The sequence below is a fragment of the Octopus sinensis genome, linkage group LG6, assembly GCF_006345805.1.
Source record: "Octopus sinensis linkage group LG6, ASM634580v1, whole genome shotgun sequence".
NCBI classification, from domain to species: domain Eukaryota; kingdom Metazoa; phylum Mollusca; class Cephalopoda; order Octopoda; family Octopodidae; genus Octopus; species Octopus sinensis.
The window spans coordinates 93,918,469-93,938,312 of record NC_043002.1 but is presented as its reverse complement, the minus strand read 5'-3'; the positions used below and the strand labels follow the sequence as shown (position 1 = coordinate 93,938,312).

Genomic DNA, 19,844 nt, shown 5'->3' with positions numbered 1-19,844 from the left:
GATTATAGTAAAACACACATGATATTGATACTTACTACATACTTAACCTGTCACCAGAACCCACTTACCTCCTAGTCCAGCAACTGGATAATAGTTCATCATTTGATTCATCTAATCTACACCACCCATGTAACTATTGTAATTAAAGTTCTCAAGAGTGCCATTTTCATTAATGTGTTCAGAACAAGTGGATGGAAAATAGAAAATTAGGGATCATAATTTTCTTTCCCCATGTATTAGTACACTGCTAGTGTCTCATACAAATATTAACATAGTTTCTAAAACCTTGTTTGCCACAGGAAATGTACCAGTCACCAAGAGATTCATCTGTACTCCAGTAATTAGTGATCCTGGGCAGCTTTCTAATGCCTACAATAAAATAAAATGTCTGGTATCCTGGCATTTGTTGCATATTCTATTTGATTTTTCTGCATTTTCTTTTAAAAGCCCTTCAGTCTGAATCATTAATTGTGAATATGAAAATAGTACATTTTTCTTTTCTAGTCATAGAATGTTAGATATTGTAGTCATAACAATGTGGGGGTAAAAGATACCCCCAAAATAACCAGAGAATACAAATACCATGCCAGAAAAGTTGGGCACGTAATTGTTTATCTAGTGAAACCATGTTTTCATGAAAATAGTAACAAGATTCATATTGACATTCCCATTTAACTATTAACCCTTTAGCATTTAAACCGGCCATATCCGGCCAAAAGTATTCTGCCAGTTTTATGTTTAAACTGGCCAGATCTGGTCTCACACCAACCCCACAATATCGTTTGAAAAATTAACAGCTACCTCATCAAAATCTCATAGCTACAAGATAATGCATGATTAGTTCAAAACAATGTGGATAAAGAAGCATTAATTTTGGCAGAATAATGCGAACACTAAAGGGTTAATGAATTACTTTAAGTGGTTTAGGGCTGCTTGATATTATAAGGCAAAAATGTTCAATCTGTTTCTGGCAGGATGATAATGAAAGGTTTAGAGAAAACAATTGACAAACTCTGAAGATATGGAATTGTTGTTGAAAATTAAAAAAATCAAACTTGCTTTCAGTTCACTTTTATTTTGTAAGCACTTTCATCGTAACAGAGATCATAGTCTTCCATCAGGACCGTATTGCATCAGTTTTGGTTCTTTTACATCCAATATTTTGGTGAAAGTTTTCACTGCACTCCTCACTGATGTCATACTTTTCCATACACACACACACAAAAAAAAAGAAAGAAAAAATTTATCTATATATATAAAACTCTAGTTGTGTGAGTGTCTGTCCCCTTCGATTTAGATTCCTAACTCCTCCCACATTTTGCGGTGCAGTTTAACCAAATTCGGGTATCTTATAGTCGTGATTCATATCGAGCCCGTCTGACTATTAGCGCGCGTCAACGATGAGTCTACGATTTTAAAAATAATTTAACATCATTTTTTATTCCATTTTAATGCATAAAATGCATCGTGTGTCGATGGCGGTGGAGTTGGCGTCCACGCTCACAGCTGCACCTGTTTGCTTCTCCCCCTTCCCTCCCTCGTGAAGCTGTGGGGAAGGGAGTGTAAAGAAGTCAACGTTGTAATGCGTTGTGAAGGAAACCAGCGTTCTTTTAGAACAATGACTTCATGGCTTGAAGACACCAAAACAAAAATGGCTAAGAAAGCCCGAATTTATAAGGGAAGTAACTCTCTAAAAATGCTTATATAGTTATTTCCCTTACAAACCCGAGTAACGCCGGGCGATACTGCTAGTAATGAATAATAATGCAAACGAAATAAATGCATTTTAACCCGTTATCATTTAAACCAATCGTATTCGGTTCAAATATTCTCCCTCTTTTATGTTCAAACTGGCCTCTCAAACCTACCTTACAATGTCATTCTAAAAAAAGCAGTCACATTGAAATCTCCGAGCTACAAGATAGTGTATGAATAATTCAAAACAATATCAATAAATAAGCATTAGGCTGAATACTAAGGGGTTTCGATGTGTGTGGCACCTTATGTAATTATAATTTTCAGTAAGCACTGTCATCAACACTCTGTAGTTGGGAGCTTTGTGAATCATTAAACTCCATGAATTACACCTGCAAAATGCATGTCAAATTACCATTTCAACTTTGCTTCTTTATCTTTCAAGTTCTGATTTCAACGTTGCATTTACTTGTTCAAAAAATATACCACTCTTAAATTTGCCATCAGAGATCTTTGGAAACTTAAAGCAGAAAAATTTCTTTACAAGCTAAAATATCAATCCCAGTTTTATATGAAGTAACAAAACTTTTTCAAACTGACAACATTTAGCCTTCTTGTTTGTAAATCTTACTATCTCAGTAAACAAAGGAACATTTTATATAACCAACCTGCACACCAAACATAAAGACAAACAAATTCAAATCCCTTCTTCAAATTTTGCATTGTTGATTTTGGCAAGTAGCTGTTTAGCATTTTTGTAATCATTGGTTTGTGAAGTAAAACTCTTGAGTTTTAGCTATGAACAAGCATGTGTCCATAGTAAACAAACTATTCGTGCCTTCACAGTATCACAGATTTTAATTAATATCAAATTTGCTGTCTGGCATGTAGTAGTCCTTTAATCTTTTAGTCTGGATGATATACGACTAGCTCCTAACATGTAGAAATAAATTATAGTGATTTTTATTTTCTCTTCATAGACTGGGAATAGCAAAGGCATAGCCCATCTCTCACCTCTTACTCATCTCTCTTGAGCAGGTTAACCACTTCTACACATGAAGTGCTCAAATTTTGTTTATGTCACCAATAATCATTTCACTATACTGTCTATATGCCATCCAGAAATAGTCAATTTTCACAATTTTGACATCTGCTTAGTTCCAACATAATATCCACAAGATTTTTGCATTCTCTACTTTCATATTTACAATGAAATAATTTCAGTCATTTAGGTGGAAGGGGCTGTTCACTACAGTGTAACCCTCTAAATAACAAAAATTGGAATTATGTAAATCTGTAATGGTTGAAGATAAACTAAAATTGGTGATGCAACATCTGGGTTTATTTGTTCCATTGTGTAATTATATGTATATTAACCATAGAAAATCTACTTCCGTCCTCTTGTTAGTATTGATATTTTTCTTGTCAATGTTTATTTTTCAGCAAATTGTTGATGCTGTTCTTGCAATCCAGCAACCTAATGAAGCTATTGATTTACATATGGTAGAAATGATGGAAATGAAACATAAGACTGATATGGATACTACGTTAGTAAATTTTAATTAAGTTTTCAACACTTGAAAATTGTTTCTTGGGTATTAATCATTGTTTTGTAGGTTTCATCAGTTTCGTTTTGTGTAAATGTTGTAGAAGCATGAATTTTTTTTTTGTACCTAAGAGAATTTGTTTTAAAATGTAATATTTCTATTTTAATTTTTTTTTTTTTTTTGGTCACTTTTCAAATGATTTTATAAAGCTTAAAGGAACTGAGGTTATGTTGGTTTTAGCCAGTGGCATTCAACAGGGGCTCATGCATGCAAAATTGTAAATTGGGTATGCATAGCAATATAGTAAGGGTCCATGAAAAAATTTCGATTTAGATGTATGCTTAGCAAGAAACAACTAGGTTTTCTTATGTTTTACATAATCCAACTTACACAAGTTGATAATGCGTGAACAAAATAAGGAAATTTTGAAAGCAGTATCTATAAAACTAATGTTTAAACATTAAGAGGCTGAGGGATCCACCAGAGTAAAATATTATTATTGGACTGACTATTCATCTTGAATCTATTTCAGTTAAGCTGAAGTTCAGTATTGAGATTTCAAATTCAGTATCTAATTTTTTTTCCCAAAATAACTTGTTATAGTACTGAACAAAATAGTAAACTATTACTGATAAGGGGTAATTCAAAGAGTATTATGCGTGTTTACTTCCCTTTATGAATCTTACATATTCAACATTCAATGTTTTATAGAAATTACAATGTCCTACACTGAATACTGTATTGATTATTTTCTGAAAGAAAAGAAATTTTTAAATTTAAAATCTAAATTTTTTTTATATCTCTGTCAAAATTGTGAAATGTACGCCCTCTAGGTTAGCTTTATTTATTTATTTATTTATTTTTTTGACGGTCTTTAATGTTTCAGTAATGTGAAAAACAACTTGTGGTGAAATATGTAACTGGTAATAAGTTAAACTAGTTTTTGCCTTTTTCCTAAGCTAGCATGGGTTAAATAAATGTGTTATCTAGGTGTTGTTTTACAGCTGGATATCCTTTTTGTCTCACCTCTGCCTTTTCAAGTAAGGGATCTCTTCGCTCGTCTTTAAAGGCTCAAAGCCAGTAGACTAATTTTTGACAGAAAACATGACAAGTGTTTGAAGACTATGTAAACACACATTCGTTTATCATATACACTTGCATCACTAACATATACAAATCAAATATGTACATTTGATGAACTTTCAGTTTCCACATACTAGATCCACTTGGGGTTTTGGTTGGCCTGGAGCCATAGTAAAAGACACATCCCCAAGTTGCTTCAAATGCAACTGAACTTAAAATCATCTGGTTGGGAGGCCAACTTTTCTGCTATGTGATCATGTATGTTGATTACTTTGTACTAATCTGATCATTGACAAACTTTTGATAATGTTGTCTTTAAAAGTGAAGAACTTCATAAGAATGTCAACAAATGTCACTGTTTTAGCTCAGCATCTTCGTGTGAAACTGGGCTGCAAGTTATCAGAAAGACATACATGGCTTAAGGCTACAATAAGCCTGAGGGGTTACACAATGAAATTGAACTTGAGGTCATGTGGTTACAAAATGAATTCTATATTAACACAGCCAATAGCACAACAAAATCTTTAAAAAGCCCACTTTTCCTCTGGGTCATTTCTTTAGGGTACATTTTTTTGCCTTCTCTGAACATAGCAAGATACATTTCAATTATACCAACTATAATTCTTGTTGGAAATTACCATAAGTTTTAAATCGAATAATAAATTAATCTAAAGATTATCAAATATCTTAAAATTTTAGTTATTTTACCGCCTCCCCCATTGATAGATTTAACAAGCTTAGCTGCAGATGGACAAGGTGACTTATTTTTTTGGTTTTTATTACATGTGTAACATGTAGTTTTATTACATGTGAGACAAAACAACCACTAGGTTTTTACTCAGATTCTCTGTACAATTTCCCAGCTTTCTTGTATTTCATAGCATTTATATTTAAAACCATCAAAAACAAATCTTCAGTGTTTGCTGTTTGAATAATATGCTAATTGTACTGGATGATATGTTAATTATACTGAATGCTGCAAGTGGGTTTTATAATAGCAATGCTTAATTGAATAATGCAATATTGACCGCTTGTTCTCTTCCAGACTTGTTAGAGGTATTGTCATGGACCATGGAGCAAGGCATCCTGATATGAAGAAGAGAGTAGAAAATGCTTACATATTAACTTGCAATGTGTCACTGGAGTATGAAAAGACGTAAGTAGCTTTCGTTTTCATATTGTTTATTAAAATCTACTCCCTGTCGTGTATTTAATGTAAATATACAGTTTTTGTACCTGGCTTTCGTTGACATGGAGAAAGCCTTTGACAGGGTCCCCTGATCCCTTATGAGGTGGTCAATGAGGAAACTAGGGATAGATGAATGGTTAGTGAGAGCTTTGCAAGCCATGTACAGGGACACTGTCAGTAAGGTGAGGGTTGGCAACGAGTACAGTGAAGAATTCTGGGTAGAGGTAGGGGTCCACCAAGGTTCAGTCCTCAGGCCCCTCCTGTTTATCATAGTCCTCCAGGCAATAACAGAGGAATTGAAGAAAGGATGCCTCTGGGAGCCCCTCTATGCTGATGACCTTGCTCTGATTGCTGAGTCACTATCAGAACTAGAGAAGTTTCAGGTGTAGAAACAAGGATTAGAATCGAAGGGCTTTAGAGTCAACCTAACAAGTGGCAAGATTGGATGAGGAAAGCTGTGTGAAAAAGTGCCACGCCGTAGCGGTTGAGGGAACCTGTGAAAGAGGTAGACCCAGGAAGAGCCGAGATGAGGTGGTGAAGCACGACCTTCGAACATTAGGCTTCACCGAAGCAATGACTAGTGACTGAGACCTTTGGAAATATGCAGTGCTTGAGAAGACCCGGCAAGCCAAGTGAGACCATAACCGTAGCTTATGCCAGGGGTGTAACCAGCTCACTTATGTGTACCTTTCCTTCATTGGACACTAAACTCTGCTTGTGAAGGCCTGTTGAGGCAAGTGAAATCAAAATCAAACCAAATTCACTAATTTGATGACTGGCACCCATGCCAGTGGAGTGCTCAGAGCAGCAAAGTGGCTTCCATGCTGGTGGAACATAAAAAGCACCATTCAAATGTGATCGTTACCTGCGTCGCCTTACTGGCACTTGTGCCAGTGGTACATGAAAAACATTCAGGCAAGGTTGTTGCCACTGCTGCTGGACTGGCTTCTGTGCAAGTGGCTGTTGCCAGTACCGCCTGATTGGCCTTCATGCCGGTGGAACATAAAAGCACCCACTACACTCTCGGAGTGGTTTGTGTTTAGGAAGGGCATCCAGCTGTAGAAACTCTGCCAGATCAGACTGGAGCCTGGTGCAGCCATCTGGTTCGCCAGTCCTCAGTCAAATCGTCCAACCCATGCTAGCATGGAAAGCAGACGTTAAACAATGATGATGATGTTTAATTGCCTTAAAATATATTTACTTATTGCCTCTGTTTGAAATTTACATATACTAAGTTGAATGTAGCATTTTTATGTTACCTTTTGATGAGTGGTGAAACATTTTTTTTTCTTTGTTTGAATGCTTCTAGGGAAGTAAACTCTGGATTTTTCTACAAAAGTGCTGCTGAGCGAGAGAAGCTTGTAGATGCTGAACGAAAATTTATTGATGATAGAGTACAAAAGATCATTGAACTGAAAAGGAAAGTTTGTGACAACAATAACAAGGGCTTTGTGGTTCTGAACCAAAAGGTAGGTTTGTTTTAATAATGTGAGATGCTGCTCCTGTGAATGAGGTTAATGCGCTAAACTATTTATTAAATTATCAGAGCTTCAAACTATCAGCTGTTATTAACAAGGCACATAATTCTACTGGCTCTAGTAGACTTGGCTAATGATAAGATTATGCACCTACATCACACATAAGATGCTAAAAACCAAATATATCTGAGTGGTTAAATAGTTCATGACCATGGGATTTGGGGTTCTGTCCCGCTACGACCCATGCCTTGTGACTGAATTTGATAGCTGGAAACTGGAAGCATGTGTATGCTTGTGCTTGTGCATGCATCTTTACCTCTACTGCTTGACAACCAATGTTGGTTTGTTTGTGCTCTCTGTAACTAACCATTTTGGCAAAAAGATATCAATAAATAAGCCCCAGAGTCAATGTTGACTAAATCCTTCAAGGCTGCTGTCCAATGACAAACAAGTAATAAACAAACTTGAAATATTGTAATTTCAGTTTGATATGCTGATAATTAATCATTAGAACTATTTCTTTAACCATTTTGTTACCATATTTCATTTGGAATACCCTGCTTTTGTTTCAATTTAATTTTGAAAATAATGAACAATTCAGTAAAACCGCTTTTAAGCTGGTGTTTGGAACATAAATTAACATAAAAATTCTGATGGAAGGTTTTGATTCAGTTCTCATTAAAGCAGGAAATTGGTCTCGAGGAACCAAGGGCTCTCAGGCAGTTTGATATTAAAGGGATTAATTACTGTTGTTCAATATCAAAAATTGTGTTTGAAAATGTGCAAATGCAATGTATTTATCTTTTACTTCTTTCAGTCATTTGACTGGTCATATTGGGGCACCGCCTTGAAGGCTTTTAATTGAACAAATCAGCCCCAAGATTTTTTTTTTTTTTTGTCAAAGTTTGGTACTTACTCTATTGGTCTCTTTTGCCAAGCTGCTAAGTTACAGGGCGTTAATACACCAACACCGTTTGTCAAACTGTGGCGGGTGGATAAACAAACACAACAACACACTCACATAGATATATGCACATATATGACAGGTTTCTTTCAGTTTCTATCCACCAAATCCATTTACAAGTCTTTGGTCGGCTCGAGGCAATAGTAGAAAACACTTGCCCAAGGTGCCACTCAGTGGGACTGAAACTGGTAAAAAAAAATTGATGGAAAAATTATTTGAAGAACCCATCCTTCTGTCAGTTGTTCTCACAAATGGTGTTGCACTCAACCTTCTAATAAAAACCTCTGTTACTGGGAATAAATTGTTTTAGTCAGAATATACAACACTGCATATAACGGATATGGAGCGCCGTTTCTTTTGCTGGGTAGTCTACGCTATTGCAACTATGTACAAGTTACTGTTATGAGCCCCAAAAAAAAAATTAATATAGATTTCAGTTGTCTCCCTTATGTTATTACGAATTCTCTTAAGGTCTACAACATTCTACTTTGTAATTTTGATTGAGCGTTTTCAGAGAGGTCGGTGTCTAAAACATTGATGTAGTTAGCCTGCATTTCATTGTTCTTCATGCAAAGTCTTTTCTGGGAATTTTTCTGTCATTATTTTGAAATGTCCTAATTATTGATTCATTCTATATAGTTTCTGTCATACTTTATTGAGGAGCCCTTATTGGACTGAAAGATGTTTAACCCTCTTGCTGTACTTATTAAAGATTATACTCACGTTGTATGCTTTTAATATTTTCGGATTTTGGAGTCGGCTCCTTTGTCTCTATTGGCAAAATTCTCTGTATTATGGGTGTCATTTTAATTTGATTTAAAAACTGTTTTTGCCCATTTAATGATGTGTATATATCATAAACATACCATCACTGGTTGTCAAGCAGTGGTGGTAGTGGGACAAACACACACACACACACATGCATATCTGAGTTTCAATGATTGAGTATAGAACAATATATTTATCTATGAAATTTCAACTTTGTCTGATTTTCACATTTTATGGTAAGATCAATAAAAAATGTACTCCATCTGAGAGATAAATAGTATTTAGTAGACATAATACATGTTTTTATATGCTAGTTATAGATTCTTGTGATGAAAACCTGTCAAAATGATGCATGCCCTGCGTGCATATAAATTCTTTTGCAAAAAATCTGCACGATCAAAACATTTTGATTCTCCCGTCTGTCAGTTTTGAAGATAAACTAAAATTTAATGAGATGAAGCCACTCATCCAATGAGTATTTCTGCCAGATTTGATGAAAATCTGTTCAGCCATTTTCCAGTAATTTTGCAAACACAGACAAAAACAAGTGACTACAATACCCTGCTTTTGTTTAGCGTGCAGGGTAATTATTACTCCAGTGATACATGAAGTTATATTAATCTAATATCTTCATTTCTATATCTGTTCTTCTATAGTTGTGTGAGTTAGGACATCATCATTTTTACACCGATTGTCATTTTTATACATATATAAAAATTAAATCTTCATCTCTAATTAAAAGGAAAAGCATTCTAGTAGATGAATTAGTATTCAGATAATACCTCAAGATGATATTCTCTGTTTCCATTACATTGTTCATGTTAAAAGCTGTTACACAATTTTAAGATATTGAAGGTTGTTATTATCAATAAATTTAAGAATTATATTTTTATTTGCACAGACATTAACTTACTCTGTAAACATTTATTTTTTAGGGCATTGACCCATTTTCTTTGGACCTTTTAGCCAAAGAAGGCATCGTTGCTGTAAGACGAACTAAGCGCAGGAATATGGAAAGGTAACATCTCTCTCTATATAAACGGCAGTTTGTCTGTGTGTGTTTCTGTGTGTCTGTTTGCTTGTACCCTCACCCTGACCACGGCTTTCAACCGATTCTGATGAAACTTGACACACACATAGCCCAATGTCATAATTCAAAACTAACGCAGCGAAAATTTTGAAAAGTTCCCCCAGTTCTGAAAAATATCGATAAATTCGACATGGGGTCGAGAATCAGAAACACAAACCACAGACTGTCATGGGGACGCAACTCGACCTTTTTTAACTCAAAAAAAAATTTACCATCATTTTTTTCCATTTTTTTGCTATTTTTTGGCTATAACTCTCTAAAAATGCTTTATAGTTATTTCCCTTACAAACCTGAGCAACGCCGGGCGATACTGCTAGTTTTGTATAAAACACTGAGTTCATTTTTATTTTTTGTTTTTTATGAAATTCTCTGAAGCTTATCTCTAAGATTTGATGAACCAAGAACAATAATTATTTAATTAAAACCATTTATGAATTTTGAAATTAACATAATGATTTACTGGAATTTTTTGTCTTTCAGGCTAGTTCTGGCCTGTGGTGGCTCTGCTATGAATAGTTTAGATGACCTTACACCTGATTGTCTTGGTTTTGCTGGTATAGTTTATGAACATGTGCTGGTATGTGATAACTCTTGACATTTTTGACATACTCTGTATATAAACTATATATGTAACTCATTTTTTAAATATGCCTGAGTTTTAGATGGGTCAGTCTGCACAAGTGTTTGAGAAGGTACCACATATTATGCCCAAAGAATGGTAAAATATTGTATATTCATAGCTGACTGGGGTTGACCCCATCTGCAATACATAGCATGAGATTACGCAATTGATATTTACATTTAGATCACAACAGCTCAGGACACAAGCCTGCTGTGTCTAGTAATTTTTATGTATGGACTGTTATTGAAATTAACTGACAGCCTATATTTTTCATGAGATGGAACAGGACCTGCTATCAGCATCAGTGTCTGACCTCGTCTGGAGTCATAATAGTTAATGTGTTGTCAGTAGTTTGACACCTCACTATATTGAACACAGTTAACATTTTAAGTGTAGTGAAATAGATTTGTCTGAGATTTGAAAGTGGACTGTCTTGATGCACCGAAATCTTCAAATCTTAGTGAATTTGTCAATAACAATTGTAATAAGATATTTTACTGGGGATGTGTAAATTATAGTATTGTCTTTATTCATTCTGGTGATGCTTTAAGAAGAATATATTATATAAATTTTGATCAATACTTCAACAGTGACTGAATATATTGAGACTATGGTATTAGCTTGAAGTATTTACATGAATTTTCATTCTTAGTTTGCAAATATTTTTAATGTCAACCATTTAAAGGTGGTTATAGGACACATTTTATGAAATCAAGGACTTCGTGCTAGAGCATTGTCCTGATGAAACAAGACCCTTTCATTAGTTTACTTGGGTATTTGGTCATGATGGCTCTTAGTAACTATCTTAGCAAGTTGGCACAGTACTCTCAATTGATGGTGTATCTGTTTTGAAGATAGTCAATAAACAATGCCTTTTACATCCAAAAATCTGAGCTCATCACCCTCACTGCAAATGAAACACCCTTAGTCTTCTTTGGATCAGGTGAGGAGGAGTGTTTCCACTGCATGGATTGTCTCTCTAGCACTGGCTCAAAGTGATGAAGCCAGCACTCATCTTGGCTTAGGAAACAACGTTATTAATAAGAGGGGTTGAAATTATTGCCTGCAAGATTTCACAGCTCTAGCATCACTCCTTCATAGTCAGCCTATGAAATTTTCAGCCCACTCTCATACAATAGAAGTGGTAAGTCTTGAGTGAATGAAAGCTTTAATTTCACCTTTACCTTTCATACTATATATATATATATTTCTTTTTTTAATATTTTGTGAGAGTATTTTTGTCTTACTTTAACTAATGGTTGAAATTTTTATTATCAAGTTATGCTACACTTTCATTATTAGGGTGAAGACAAATTTACTTTTGTTGAGGAGTGCAAGAACCCTCGGTCCGTCACTATTCTTATTAAGGGACCCAACAAACATACAATTGTTCAAATCAAGGATGCCGTTAGAGATGGTCTTCGAGCAGTGAAGAATGCTATTGAAGATGGTGAGTTGATATGGATGCCTACTTTAATTTATCATTTTTTGATACCAACCTGCCTGAGACTGCCCTTGGTCCTATTGTTCAAACCCCGTCTTATAAAATGATCTAAATTAAAACCCTCTGTCAAAATTTCATATGTTGCAAACGCCAGCTTAATAATGATAAAATTATTTTACTGAAGTCCTCATCATTTTCATAATTATTGAAAGAAAAGCCATGTATATCATCACAAATATAGTAATAAAATGGTTAATCAGGTCTTAGAATTTGAAATACTTCAACAAACTGTAGATATTTTGTTGTGATACTGTAAACAACATACAATGTTTAGATTATGGAATAAATTCAGTATATATTGGTTTCAAGAATTATTTAAACATCTATTCATCTTTCATACTTTAGTATTTAAGTAGATATAAACCTCAGAATTTTTTTTTTCATCAGAAGAATTTAAAAAATTTTTGTTTGGATTGTTTGAGCAATTAATGCATTCAACTATAATGTCTAACCTTTTTAAAACTGGTTTATGGAAAAGGCCTTTCATGTTAGGAATGCAGCTCTAAGTGCATAACAAACATTTAGTCTAGAACCATTTACCCATAGTAATACTACTTAATCTGAATAATATCACATCAAGTTAAGTAATAGGATACTTTAATTGAATGAGACTTTTGCTTCAGTTAAGTAAATGTTTGGTGGTGGTGGGATTCCTAACAATGTTTCCATTGTAAATAGTTATCACAAATGTTTTTAGTCTATTTTTATTTCTCTAATATGTTTTTTCATTTTATATTTAATGGAATTACCCATCTTAAGCACTAATATGCATATTGGAATTTCTAGCTTGCTTATGCTACCATATTTGGTGGGCTTATAAAGTCATTAGTTACATATTTCTTTTTTTTGGACAGAATGAGTTAGATGTCACCTCTGAAGATCCTAATAAAGTTTGAAAGCTGAATCAGATAGTGCATGTAGAAATATGCTCTCATTTATTGTATTTATATAAATTTTATGCAGCTTTGGTTAAATTTTACTGTTTCTATTGATTTGTGTATGTCACTTAAAAAGTGTTTGATTAACTGATGCCTTGTAAACAGCATCCAGTCCACACTGTAGAGTGATTGGCATTGGAAAGGGCATCCAGCTGTAAAAACATTGCCAAAAATGACCTTGCCTGTACTTGTGCCACATAAAAAGCACTCAGTCCACTCCGCTGGGTCGTTGGTGTTAAGAAGGGCATCCAGCTGTAAAAACTCTGCTAAAACAGACACAGAAGTCTGGTGCGGGCTTCTATCAAACTGTCCAACCCATGCCAGCATGGAAGACAGACATTAAATGATGATGATGATAAGCTGCAATACCATCATTCAGTGACCACTCTTCAATTATCTTCTTTCTTTGAGTCTTCCTCTCACAAGCAATGTGATGTGTTTTACTAATCACCAGATAATTGTAATTCATTATAACCTCTTCTACCACTCCTGTTAATGCGTTCCAAACAGATTTTATTTTTGTCATTTTGTGTCCACCTTTCAGGTGGATTGGACTGGTCATTATGGTCTGTTCTTATTTGGTGTTACTACCCTCCTAGAATGTTTAGAACCATATCTCTTACATTTAATATTTTTGCATGATTTCCGTGGCTGGATGCCCTTCCTTTTACCAACCACATTACAGTATATAAGTAGATGTATTTTATTGTGATATCAATGTTAGAGAGGATATCATTACTTGGCCAAAACCCTCTGTGTCCTATGTTGTCTCCATGCATTTTATTATGACACCAGTACTGACATGTGATAGGTTTTAACATATTAAATATTTTCATTTTCCAAGGCTGTGTTCTACCTGGAGCCGGTGCTTTTGAAATTGCAGCATATCGTGAATTAATGAAATATAAAGAGGAAGTAAAAGGTCGTGCCAGACTTGGTAAGTTGGAATTGTATGTTAATGGAAAAGTGTGTTACAGAGCTGATTGATCTTTAACAGTTTAGCAATCAAATTGGCCATTTCCAATACAAATTTCTACCTGTTTTATGTTTAAACTAGCCAAATCTGGCCTCTTACGCTTACTCTACAATGTCATTCTGAAAATTAACATTTACTTAATCAAAATCACAGCTACAATATAATACATGGTTAATACAAACACTGTGATCAGATAATCATTACATTTGACTAAGTAATCTGAATGCTAAAGGGTTAAGTTCTTAATTCTTTATTGCCAGAATTATATTTCAGTTTATTTCATAGATTTGAATTGTTTTGTTTTTCAATGGTTCAGGTGTTTTTTTAAGTTGAGTTTATGAAGTAGATACTGTTGCATTCTACATTTCAATTATTAAGTCCTTTTTTTTTTTCTTTTTTTTTTTTAGATATCATTTGAATTTCAATTCTTTTAAAATATGATGCTTTATTTTTCTTTTCTAACAGGTGTACAGGCATATGCTGAAGCCATTCTAATCATTGTCAAGGTATTAGCCCAAAACTCTGGTTTGGATGCACAAGAAACCATGGTAAAACTTCTCCAGGAATACACATCTCCATCTCAGTCTGTAGGCTTAGATATCAAATCAGGTTAGACTTTTACAGTTTTAAATTTGATAATCATTTTAACATCCATTTTTCTTTCTTGTTTGGGAGTCAAAGAAAATTCGTTGAGGCAGATTTTATTCAGTTGGATGCTTTTCCTTCACCTGCTTCCACACAAGGCAACATTTGCCCCAAGTCCTTAGAACATGGGCAGCACAATGACCAGGCATGTTTTCATGGAATATTTCAAATAAATCAAATTGCAAGTATGATGACAATGTTTGTTGACAATTAGCCTGTGATGTCAAGACATGAAGACCTGAACTCACACACTCTGACCACATACAACAGGTTTCTTTCAGTTCCTTTCTACCACATCCACTCAAAAGTATTGGTTGCCCAGGGCAAGACATTTATCCAAAGTGGCTTGCTGTGTGGTTGAACCCAAAACCACATTGTTGTGAAGCAAACTTCTTAACACCACAATCATATCTTTGCTTTCCAGAAGTAGTTGTAAATATTATTTGTTTATTTATTTATGGAAGCACTCCGTCGGTTACGACGACGAGGGTTCCGGTTGATCCGATCAACGGAACAGTCTGCTTGTGAAATTAACGTGTAAGTGGCTGAGCACTCCACAGACATGTGTACCCTTAACGTAGTTCTCGGGGATATTCAGCATGACACAGAGAGTGACAAGGCCGGTTCTTTGAAATACAGGTACAACAGAAACAGGAAGTAAGAGTGAGAGAAAGTTGTGGTGAAAGAGTACAGCAGGGATCACCACCATCCCTGCCGGAGCTTTCGGTGTTTTCGCTCAATAAACACTCACAGTGCCTTGTCTGGGAATCAAAACTGCGATCCTACGACCGCGAGTCCGCTGCCCTAACCACTGGGCCATTGCGCCTCCTTATTTATTTAACAGGTATAAGCAAAAGGTATTTTCTTGTAACACTATTATGAAATAAACTGTAGCAAAATTTATTGATTGATGTATAGGCACTTAACCTTCTGCTGCTTTTGATTTAAATGATTTTGTCTGGTCAGTTGCTTATATTTAACCAGAGTTAGAATTGCAGTAGGTACATTTTTACTAATTCCAGTAATTCTGACTCTGGCTCAGAAATAGTTCCTGTTCCTGAAAAGTTCTCTTTCAACTTCATCCATGAACATCATAAGAATATCCGCTATTTTTTATGTATATAAAAATTGACCTCAACTCACTTAGGCAATTTTCTGGTTCTGATGTTTTTGAAATCTAGACCTCTTTTCATTACTGTACAAGATAATTCAGTTTCTCTAATAGCCACAAGTTATATAAAGTAGATCACTATTTATCTAGTTGCCACCATGCCTTTTACATTATATATATATATAATCAAAATGTAACTGCATGTGGTCTGTTGGCAATTTTTATTTTTCCTCCCTCTTCTTTTTCTCTTGGACTTTCCTCTTCTGTTTCTGAAGAAGAGCTTTGCTTAAAACATAAAACACCCTTTCTTCCCTTCTCTGAGCATCTTATTAATACTTTGCATGTACTACGTCCATGCGTTGTTTTTTTCTTGTCCCTTTTTCACTCCATTTTCTTTTAATTTCTCATCCATCATTAACATTATGAATGTATATTATTATTACTACTACTACTACTATTACTTTCGTTCCTAGTACCATCTCCCCAAATTAAACTGCTTCCAGTTGCAACTTATCTATTTAAAAATTCTTGTCCCATGTGCTCCATTTCATTCTATTCTGTCACATATTCTTGCCTAGTTGCCAAATGATGATGATGATGCATTGCTAAATTAAGATTCCCTTGTTTTCCGATTTCTCATACATTCATTCACCATTAACACTTTAAATGTATCGTTTACGAACAGCTAATCTCTCAGAAGCTAACTAATTAGGATAATTATTCATTTCTTGGTCTGTTTAATTTCTAATTTCTCGTTTCTCTGGTTTTATTTCCCATCCATCATGAACATTATGAATGTATATTATTATTATTACTACCACTTTTGTTCCTCATACCATCTCCCCAAATTAAACTTTGCTTGTTCTCGCTTGGCCGCATACAGCGAGGATGACATTCCAAAGGCTGGAGAAGTTTGAAGGGGAAACGATGCCCCATCTGATTATCATTTATTCTGCAGTCTTTAAAATCATTTGGACGGTAAAATATCAATTCTGTAGATGAGGTCATAACAGTACTGAGAAGTATTTTTTGTCAAGGACAAGTCAATTTTGGAAGAGGAGCCTTGCAAGTCCATCAGATTGATGGAAGAGCAATTTAGAAAATGGAGAGTATATTTTAGATTGAAAAAGAACTTTATCTTAATTTTGAAAAATAAGTATTAAAAACTCGCTTTATTTATGGGATGACCCAATACATACATACCGGCAAGTATACAAGGTACTTAACTGTTTATTTTATTGTCACTCCTCTTATACACAGGCAGTTAATAATAGGTAAAATCATATACTAAGAAAAATTGATGTTCCAGTATTATGCAAATTAAATGGGCAAGAAAAACCTGCTACCCGTGTTAGTATGCGAAAATGGATATAAAACAAATGAAATTATGAATTACAGTTAGCAAGGTGTAGTTATGTATTTCTATCTCCTGAACAACAAATTTAGAAAATTTCATTTGCTTTAATCATTTGGCTTATATACCAGGATTTACCTCTTTAGTTCTTAGCAATAGTTTTCCATTTTCTGTCAGTTATATATAGCTACCACTCCACCACCATACATATATATATATATATATATATAAAATTGTCACAGGAATGGCTGTGTAATTAACCCTTTAGTATTTAAACCGGCCATATCTGGCCAAAATATTTAATCTGTTTTATGTTCAAACTGACCAGATCCAGGCTCTCACACCTACCCTACAGTCAAGATCTTGGAGATATGAGATAATGCATAATTAATTCAAATCAATGGGAATCAATAGGCATTATGTTTGATGGAATAATCTGAACACTAAAGGGTTAAGAGGTTTGCTTTCCAACTTCTTGAGTGGATTTGGTAAATGGAGACTGAAAGAAACTCATCATGTGTGTATGTACTCCTTATCTTGACATTGTGGTACTTGGAAGTGGTCTATGTTTCCAGTTTTTTGAAAATGTATCTGGCCATGGGGGAAATATTACTTTGTCTGGAAATTGAAGGGTGGTGACAGAAATGGCATCTAGCAGTAAAAAAAATCTGCCCTAATGTATTCCATCTGACCCATGCAAGCATGGAAAAAATTAATGTTAAAACAATGATATATATTGACGCCTATTATTTGACAAAAGCATTTTGAAAAATAGACAACTATGTACATTGTTATTCCATGTTTGGAAGGTTTTGATAAATTTGAACAAAGTAAAAGTAAAAACAGGTTTTGGATCTTTTCGGTTTGTACGGCAATGCTGTGTAATTCTGTTTACTCTCCATCTAGTTTATGGTGAGGCTGGAAAATAGAGGCTTAAAAACCTTATTAATATTGTTAGTATTATTGAGGACTAAGTATATCTAAATGTTTTATTTGTTCAGCCTAAGGATCTTGAAGCTGTACCACTCCTTATCACTGATTTAAATACAGCATGTGTTTAAGAATGGTTAGACTGGATATCTTCTAATTACTATTGCAGATGTTAAACTAAATTTCATTTTAACTTACTCCCTCTACTTAGTTTACTCAGAGTATCAAATGTACACTTGTCTGAGATCCAAGTAAAATTAACTTCACGAGAAGTAAAGCCTATATTTTTTCCCTCTTACTGCTGCCATTTCATACTACTTAATAGTGTTGTTAATATCACAGTTTAAATGTTGCCTCCCACTCTCTCTCTCTCTCTTTTATTCTCCTTCCCCTTCAAACTAAACTGGTCTCCTATTGTGCTATATTAAAAAAAAAAATGTCAACTTGCAATTTTTTTTTTTTTTATATATTCAAGCTAGTTGTTTTTCTGTTGCAGGTGAAGCTATTATGCCTATTGAGAATGGTATTTTGGACAATTACAGAGTGAAAAGGCAGTTGCTGCATTCTTGGTAAGTTATTTATTGTTGGTGAATATATAAAATGTCAGAAATATGACTACCTAGTTTGTGTGCAAATTTCATATGTATTTCAGGAAAAAGTAATACTGAATACTTTCCTATTAGAAACCTGAAAAATAAAATGATGCTCAACTGATTAGTATATTTTAAGCTTATTAACCCTTTCGTTACCAACCCGGCTGAAACTGGCTCTGAGTACAAATGTTTTGTTTACATAAGTTTTGAATTAAAATCTTCCACCAAACCTTAGTCACAAATTATGTTCCTAAAACTAGCTGAATGATAACTAAGTTATTTTACTAAATTCTTTATCATATTTAAAGTAATTGAAAGAAACACAGAGCATCTCAAAATAAATAGTAACGAAAGGGTTAATATAATTTTACCACATAATTAAATGTTTTGATAAATATATATACATTGTTTGATGTGTGTTTGTTTTTGTGTCCAAATTTTATTATTGTTTTAAATATTTATTTATATTTTTTTCATTTTCAGTACCGTTATTGCCAGCAATCTTTTATTAGTAGATGAAATCATGAGAGCAGGGATGTCTTCTTTGAAGGGTACTTAAAGAAAAATCCATTTGTGGTAGTATTTAACATTCATGTTTCAAAACTTGTTTCTACACATTCTCTCCATCTGGTCACTCGCTGTTCTGCATGAATGACATTTCAACTGTGACTTCAGTCTGGCCACTACCACTACCAGTGGCTTCATTAGTTGCCACAGCTGTCTGGTCTCTGTCACCACCAACTTCTGCTTGATACATAGTGTTAACACTACCTTTGTATCGCATTCAGTGTTACTATTTTGCTTCTAACAGGATACTTAGTTAAATTCATGCCATTGCTATCTAAAATCCAGAGTAAATTAAAAGGAAAGATTTTTCTACTTGTTCCTGTCTGCCATACAACTGTAAAATGCAGGTGGCATTCAACTATTCCATGCAGTGTCTTTGTCAGTTTTTCCTTGTTTCAAAATATCTCATTTTACAGTTCTCACAGCATATCTGTAACTGGCTTTAAAAAATAAAAACAACTGAATCCCTTTAAATTCTTTTACATTGTTTTTTATTTAAATTATTGCTTAACCATTGTATATTGTTATTCCATGTTTGGAAGGTTTTGATAAATTTGAACAAAGTAAAAGTAAAAACAGGTTTTTCTTTTTTACTTCATCCATTTCATTCTCTTAGCTCCTCCAGTGTTGTCAGCACAACATGCTATACACCTTTTGCAGACATCCCCTTTGCTCACCTTCCTCCTCTCTCCACTCAGGCCAACTCCTATTGATATCTCCGTTACAATATGCATTAAATCAAAATTTGAACATGGAATAACTAGAAAAAAACTGACATCTACCTTTCGTG

The 19,844-nt window shown here is 34.3% G+C and overlaps 1 protein-coding gene across 1 annotated transcript in view; it reads left to right on the top strand.

Moving 5' to 3' along the window:
- LOC115213070 (T-complex protein 1 subunit zeta) overlaps positions 1 to 19,528 on the top strand; it is a 33,609-nt gene extending 14,081 nt beyond the window's left edge. Inside the window, exons 6-15 of the mRNA XM_029781981.2 lie at positions 3,139 to 3,242; positions 5,371 to 5,481; positions 6,824 to 6,983; positions 9,660 to 9,742; positions 10,295 to 10,391; positions 11,739 to 11,886; positions 13,723 to 13,815; positions 14,320 to 14,463; positions 18,391 to 18,463; positions 18,971 to 19,528. Coding sequence (XP_029637841.1) covers positions 3,139 to 3,242; positions 5,371 to 5,481; positions 6,824 to 6,983; positions 9,660 to 9,742; positions 10,295 to 10,391; positions 11,739 to 11,886; positions 13,723 to 13,815; positions 14,320 to 14,463; positions 18,391 to 18,463; positions 18,971 to 19,046 — 1,089 coding nt within the window. The 3' untranslated portion in view covers positions 19,047 to 19,528. The remainder of the gene's footprint in view (positions 1 to 3,138; positions 3,243 to 5,370; positions 5,482 to 6,823; positions 6,984 to 9,659; positions 9,743 to 10,294; positions 10,392 to 11,738; positions 11,887 to 13,722; positions 13,816 to 14,319; positions 14,464 to 18,390; positions 18,464 to 18,970) is intronic.
- Positions 19,529 to 19,844: the final 316 nt, after the last annotated feature.